General features: G+C 42.6%; 1 protein-coding gene across 1 annotated transcript; it reads right to left on the minus strand.

Annotated features, from left to right (window-relative positions):
• Positions 1-255: 255 nt before the first annotated feature.
• hsp90ab1 (heat shock protein 90, alpha (cytosolic), class B member 1) lies at positions 256-7,031 on the minus strand. Its single transcript, XM_054618961.1, has 12 exons — positions 6,924-7,031; positions 5,780-5,926; positions 5,389-5,595; positions 4,870-5,029; positions 3,821-3,954; positions 3,423-3,737; positions 3,148-3,313; positions 2,815-3,005; positions 2,235-2,382; positions 1,800-2,068; positions 890-1,223; positions 256-809 (listed from the first exon to the last, which is right to left on the minus strand). Exons 2-12 carry the CDS (start codon positions 5,924-5,926, stop codon positions 691-693), a joined length of 2,190 nt encoding a protein of 729 aa, XP_054474936.1. The 5' UTR covers positions 6,924-7,031; the 3' UTR covers positions 256-690.
• Positions 7,032-7,901: the final 870 nt, after the last annotated feature.

The raw sequence follows: 7,901 nt of genomic DNA on the forward strand, positions 1-7,901 counted from the left end.
TCTTTTTTGAAGACTTACTCCAAAACTGCATTTTCTGTACTAGTGATTATGGAGCATTCCCACCACCTTGTGGTCAGCTGGAAGAACAGGCCAAACCATAGTTTCGACTCATAGCGTGAACTTCTCAAATGTTGATACTAGTTAAATATACACATTTTAAAAATCAAGTGTATTAGACAAGGTTGCAGATTTAAAATACTGTGAGATAAAATAATTCTGTATCATAGTAGGCATAAATGTAAACAAGACAAAATATAAGGTATTACATCTTTAATTTTTTGCAAAACAAGACTTGGAATACAGACAAGCCTGGACTCGGGCAAAGGAATCTTACAGTCTTCTCTCCATGCAGCGTGCAGTGTTGCACATGAGCAAAACCTCCCAAACCCTCCACCAGACCTGATCTGATAATGGAATGTACCATTCCCATGTTCACACATTTACCACTCCAACATTTAAAACTCAGTGCAACAGGGTACTCGTTAAAACATGTGTTTTACCATGAACTTATACAGCAAAAACCAAAACTGCTTTTCTTAAGGTCTTGCAGAGTAATGCTCTGGACGCAAGAGCAACACTGGTCCACACCACAACATGAATGACTATTTTTTTTGCAGTTACTGCAGTTTTTAAAGGATGAACAATTGAAAAGTGAGGCTAAAGTGTTAGAAATCTGAGGGGTGGGTTGGTTTAATCAACTTCTTCCATGCGTGAAGCATCATCTTCACCGTCGCCTTCTAGGGGAGGGATCTCATCTGGGACGGATGTTGAGGTTGCCTCCTCTATGGGGACATCGTCGTCATCGATACCTACAGGTACACAAGTTATTTGTGAGAGATCGATACAAATTTCAAGCATGTAAAAACATTGATCGTCTGCGTCTCCTTACCCAGTCCGAGTTTGATCATTCTGTAGATGCGGTTGGAGTGGGTCTGTGGGTCGTCCAGGGAGAAGCCCGAGGACAGCAGGGCGGTTTCGAACAGCAGGATGACAAGGTCCTTCACTGCCTTGTCGTTCTTGTCAGCATCTGCCTTCAGCCTGAGAGTCTCCACGATGGGGTGGTCAGGGTTGATCTCCAGGTGTTTCTTGGCCATCATGTAGCCCATGGTGGAGTTATCCCTGAGCGCCTGGGCCTTCATGATCCTCTCCATGTTGGCCGTCCAGCCGTAAGTGCTGGTCACAATACAGCAGGGTGAAGACACCAGTCTGTTTGACACAGTTACCTGAGAGACAGCAAAACGGAGGACATTAGGACTTTACAAAACATGCATAGCTGACCAGTCTTAAATTCAAGTTAATAAAGCATGCATAACAGTCATGTTAGAAATAAATGCTCAACACACCAGCATAGCCAATTCCACCACATCTTAAATGTTTTGTAAATTGTAGACACATTTTTATACACACTCAGACCAGCAAAATATTTAGACAAACTTTAGCTCATGTCAAATTCTAGTTTCACATATGTTAAATCAAAGGGAAAAAAATTAAACAGGCATCTGTTAGATCACACCGAGTTGCACTAGAAAAGGGAGAAGTCACATCTCCTTAATCATTTGGAATCCATCACTAGTCAAAAAACACATTTGTCAATCAAAAACTCATTCGGGACACACAAGACTTGAGGGGCCTCCTTGCAGATGTATAAAACTCACCAGAATACAAGTAAGGACCAGTTAGGGCACCTGTTTCCAAACAAAACGGGGTCAACTGTAGTTGTGAATTCATTACAACCTAAATCCTCCCGAATGAAGGGAAAGTTAGCTCAAAATAAATATTGACTCCTTAGGATTACTGACCTTCTCTACTTTCTTGTCTAGGATCTCTTTCATGAGCTTGCAGAGGTTCTCAAACTTAGCCTTATCCTCCTCCATCTTTTTCTTCTCATCCTCATCCTCCGGCAGCTCCAGACCCTCCTTGGTCACAGAGACCAGGCTCTTGCCATCGAACTCTTTCAACTGCTGGACGCAGTACTCGTCAATGGGCTCTGTCATGTACAGAACCTCGAAGCCACGCTTGCGGACGCGCTCAACGAAGGCGGAGTTGGCCACCTGATCCTTGCTCTCACCTAGAAGTCAAGTAAGTATCAGCATTATCCTGACAGATTTAATAACATTGGCTTATAAGTAACCTACTCAACGTTTATGTTCCTGTGTGCAGAGCAATTATATTCTAAAATTTTATAACCTACTAAACATTAATGGCATCAGCTTTTTTTAAAGAGACAAACTCACCAGTAATGTAGTAGATGGACTTCTGGTTCTCCTTCATGCGGGTCAGGTACTCTGAGAGGGAGGTTGTCTCATCTCCAGACTGGGAGCTGTGGTAGCGCAGCAGCTCGGAGAGCTTCTTGCGGTTTTGAGAGTCTTCATGGATGCCCAGCTACAGATTAACAAACATTACATGTTCATATGAAAACCATCCCTCACACCAGAAGTCTATATCTAAACACAAGATTAATGATTACACAGCTAAATTGGACTCAACTCATTAAATACTCAACTGCTCATGTTGCATCATCTTGCAAATACAAACTCTACCAAATGAACAGGCTATAGTACGATACTCTTATCAGAATACAAGTTACTTATCATTCAGCAGTACAAAAGAAACTCATCTACAGCACCAAGTGAATAATAGTCTGCCGCACATAAGCACAGTAACAAGTGTAGTATACACAAGAGACTTGTACGCCAAACGATGCACAACTGCCTCAGAAAGCTGGATGATATAGTTAAGTTTAAAGAATTAAGTAGGTAAACCTGATGAGTCATAGAGATGCACTGAAGACATTAGGAGTGCAAATATAAATACCTTGATGTTCTTGGAGAAACCTTCGTATAACTTCTTGTAGTTCTCCCTGTCTTCAGCCAGTTCGGCAAAGAGCTCCAGACACTTCTTGACAATGTTCTTGCGAATGACCTTGAGGATCTTGCTCTGCTGCAGCATTTCTCTGGAGATGTTTAGGGGGAGGTCCTCGGAGTCGACAACACCGCGAACAAAGTCTGGAGATGAACACAAGACATGGATTATTGAAACCATCTCATCAGTATCCATTTTAGCAAAAGTGCTTTATGGGGGATGAATGTAATAACCAGTTTAGAACAAAATACTACTTCATAATCCAAAATATCCAAGTCAACTTACTCAGGTACTCTGGGATGAGCTCTTCACAGTTGTCCATGATAAACACTCTCCTGACGTACAGCTTGATGTTATTCTTCTTTTTCTTGTTCTCAAAGAGGTCAAAAGGTGCACGGCGGGGAACAAAGAGCAGGGCTCTGAACTCCAGCTGGCCCTCCACTGAGAAGTGCTGTAAAGAAGAAAAATAAGTCAGCTTAGTTTGACGCCATTGTCAGCCACAGTGCTGGCTGGCACATATGAACCAGTCAACAGCTGTTTTTTTGCATTCCAACATTTACCTTGACAGCCAGGTGATCCTCCCAGTCGTTGGTCAGACTCTTGTAGAACTCGCCATACTCCTCGTTTGTGATGTCATCAGGATTCCTGGTCCAGATGGGCTTCGTCTTGTTCAGCTCCTCCTCATCGATGTACTTCTCCTTGATCTTCTTTTTCTTCTTCTTGTCCTTGTCTTTGGAGTCCTCCTCATCGTCTGAGCCTACATCCTCAATCTTTGGCTTGTCCTCACCCTCTTCTTTCTCCTCCTTCTCCTCCTTCTCTGCCTTCTCCTCCTCTGCCTCGTCGTCGCTGATCTCCTTGTCGCGCTCCTTCTCCACCTGTGGATCAGAAGTGTTTAACTTCACTGATGTGCAAACAGTTTGAACTAGCCTAAACTAAAATGTCAAAAAGCAATACTTACAAACAGGGTGATGGGGTAGCCAATGAACTGAGAGTGCTTCTTGACAATTTCCTTGATCCTCTTCTCCTCGATGTACTCTGTCTGGTCGTCCTTCAGGTGCAGGATGATCTTTGTTCCACGGCCAATGGGCTCACCTGTGAATAAGATTGTACAGCTATGAGCACAAGAGCTAGTAGATGTCCAAGTAGTACTGTGCATTCACTGTAAATAGACCCTTTTCTGCCATTATTACTTAATGCTGGACGTTAATCCAAAGTCAAACTATTCCAAGATATCAAAAATCTTAAAATAAGTTTGCATAGGGTCCTGTATTTAGGCCTCTAAACAACTACCGTATTTTCCGCACTATAAGGCGCACTTAAAAGCCTTTAATTTTCTCAAAAAACGACAGTGCGCCTTATAACCCGGAGCGCCTTATATATGGATTAATTCTGGTTGTGCTTACTGACCTCGAAGCGATTTTGTGTGGTACACGGCGCTCTGTCAAAATGTTTTAGTACGACTTTGGTAAACTACAAAGCCGCACCGCTTGCAGCATTACGGCTACCGTAGTCAGGAGCGTCGCGGAGTAATACATACTGTGCTTCACCATCATATTACAGTGTGTGTGTATAAGGACCCAACATGGCTCCTGTCAAGAGACACGCTTACGACACGGACTTCAAACTCAAGGCTATCAGTCACGCAGTAGAACATGGGAATAGAGCAGCTGCGAGAGAATTCAACATTAATGAATCAATGGTACAGAAGTGGAGGAAGTTTGACTGACTGTTTTGTTTCGCTTAATGCGCCTTATAGTCTGGTGCGCCTTATATATGAAAAAAGATCGAAACAGACCATTCATTGACAGTGCGCCTTATAATCCAGTGCGCCCTATAGTGCGGAAAATACGGTAGCTTAATGATTCAAACAATGTGCCGGATACAATTACATCCATGTCATAACCCTATGTAAACTGCTTAGTCAGGAAGAGTTGGTCAAAATACTAGTTGAGGTAAAAGGCTGCCTTCTCAACTGCTTTGATTTTGTAACTGTACCAGAACACGTACCAGTGTCGACCTTGACTGTGAAGGAACCTCCAGCGGAGGACTCCCATTGGTACTGCTCATCATCATTGTGTTTGGTGATGACAACCACCCTCTCGGCAGTAAGGTAGGCAGAGTAGAAACCCACACCAAACTGACCAATCATGGAAATGTCAGCTCCAGCCTAGAGGGAAAACAATTTACATCTTCAGGATATTGCAGTCAAAAAGCATTGCTATATTAACTTTCACCATTTGGATCAAGTAACTTCATTAAACTAAGGTGTGCCAAAATCAGATGCTGTTTTTTCAATGCGCCAGATGAATATCTAATTAATTTTAGGCAAATACAAGTATCGGACTCTTAACAGGGCGAAGGAAAATGAATAAATAATCAAGATATCCTTACTTTTTTTTTTAAACCCTTAATCTATGTGTTGCTATTTAACACTAACTATATTTATAAATTACAGGATGTTTAGCAATTCAATGTTTGGCTTTATTTTCCACATGTTGCAATATAAATCATGTCCCACTTTCGTACCTGCAGGGCCTCCATGAAGGCCTTGGTGCCAGACTTGGCGATGGTACCCAGGTTGTTAATCAGGTCGGCTTTGGTCATGCCAATTCCAGTGTCGATGAGGGTCAGGGTGCGCTCAGCTTTGTTGGGGATGATCTCAATTTTCAGATCCTTGCCACTGTCCATCTTGGTGGGGTCAGTTAAGCTTTCGTAGCGAATTTTGTCCAAAGCCTGAAAAAACCCATTGACAAAATACAGTAAGACTTTAGGTACCATTTTGAAGCATCATCACAATGAAAATGACTACCGCTACGTTAATAATTAAATACCCTGTCATAACACAGGGATGTTAAAGTAAACAGTCAAATATTTATGTGAAAAGCTTGGAAACAATGCCATGCTCCTGTAGGCTTACATCAGAGGCATTGGAGATCAATTCCCTGAGGAAGATCTCCTTGTTGGAGTAGAAGGTGTTGATAATCAGAGACATCAGCTGAGCGATCTCTGCCTGGAAGGCAAAGGTCTCAGCCTCCTCCTGCTCTTGGTGCATTTCTTCAGGCATCTGCACAAAAGGAAACCATGAAACATTTTTAGCCAGTCATCCTTGGTTTAAATGGAACAAATTGAACACAACGCAATATAAGTCAACCACACAGAGCTTTAAAAAATTAAAAATTGAAAAAAAAGGGCTAAAATGACCATGTTAGTGTGAGATTCACTCTGTTTAAAGGCGTCAACTCTTTTGACTTCATTAGACAAAATCATCATCATAGTAGCATCATGTCAACAAGCTGGTTTGGTAAAATTGGCCCGCTGCCATGGTGCTGCTACAAATCGGTGGAAGCAGCCATTAACCAACATGGCGTCGAGTGACAGACAATGGACTCCGCAGACACGTGCTGAGGGACGGCTGCTGACGAAAATAAAGACGGATTAGCGATGCGGCGATATCCGTCCACTAGATATTAAAACGTCACGGGGTGTAAAGTTAAAAGACAATTGGTGACGACGCGGCCTTATCCTTATCCTCATCACACACACAACAAGGACTCATTATTTAGGAGGTCTTCATGTTGCAGCGTGAATCACAGGCCAAACACACGTCATCCACTGAAGCAGTGAGATTAATCCGTGAGGTGATGAGGAGGATCCTGTTCTGGGATGGGGTCCTGTCGTCCTGTCTCAGGTTCTCGTACACTACATAAACCAGCCGTGTCATCCTCACCACACCTGCTCACCGCCGCCTGAGCCCGGCCTAACAGCGCGGCGCGGTGCCGCAGTGCCGGATCACGTCTCACACGCTCAGCACCGCAAATCCGTCCACCAGCACGTGAAAAACACACATTTTTTTTTTTAAAGAAATGATGAAACACGTGGACAGACATGGGTAAAGATAAACGTGCTAGCTGTAAGGTTAGCCCACGAGACAGTGCTGAAGCTACGGTGGTCGTCGTGACTCGTGGTTACAACGAGCCTCGGCTACGTGACGGGTTTGTAAAAACACGCATAAAAAGAGCACAATGTGGTCCCGTGGGTAAGCGAGAGGCTCGTGTCCATACCTTGTTTATTCTGTTGGCTTATCTTGAATAAAATGCAACCAATATCTGGTCCCTTCTGCTCTCTGACGCAGGGAAATGGAAAGGGACTTCCTTTTAACAGACCGGAATCTTTATACTCAATCGCGTCAGTGTGCGGCCGTATCCCTCCGCGGTGCAGCACTAGACCTACTCAATGGGTAGAACACACACACACACACACACACACACGACTGTTGTATTATGACACATGCAAGAGGTTATCACATGAACGTATACAGAGCTAGTGAATACGGAATATTATTGATGTAATCATGCAATTGTTTAATATTGAAATGCTTCAATGTGTTGCAGTTTGTGTCTTTTAAAATACTGCAATATCACTTAAGAAAGTCAGTTCCTGTGCCCAGCGCACCTTTGCCGCCATCTTGTGGCAGTTTATGCCAACACGATAGAACTACATGGTTACCGGATAGACCAACATTTTAATGACGAATTGTTTCTACAACGATCGCCACAAACTATCAAGGCAAAAATATTTGCAGCAACCCAATAAATATATTCAATCGAAATCGCAAGTAAATCCTTTGATTTACTTAAAAGAGTGAGGGTCTTTCCAATCTGATGGAAGAATATTTTAAACCAGGAGGGTGTGCTTCGTTTTCTTCTAGCACCTTCCACGAAAAAAAAAAAAAAAAACCCGCCTAAAGTGACGTCACGGCTTGTCAGATGCAGCCATCGCTATACAGCTGCTGTCACAGAACTACCGACAACAAAAACACCATGGTAACCAACTGCTAAATCATTCTTTTGATGACACACAAATAAATACATTATAGCGCTGCGTGGTCTGATGATGTGATGATTACTACGTTATTTAAATATCTTATAGCTGTTTTATTTATTCAATATTAAACCCAGTAAAACACTAATTTCAAAGGTATAATATGTAACTGCAGGCCTTTAATTAATAATCAATGAGTTGTATATGTAACATGGTAT

The sequence above is a fragment of the Anoplopoma fimbria genome, chromosome 18 (assembly GCF_027596085.1).
Source record: "Anoplopoma fimbria isolate UVic2021 breed Golden Eagle Sablefish chromosome 18, Afim_UVic_2022, whole genome shotgun sequence".
Lineage (NCBI taxonomy): Eukaryota > Metazoa > Chordata > Actinopteri > Perciformes > Anoplopomatidae > Anoplopoma > Anoplopoma fimbria.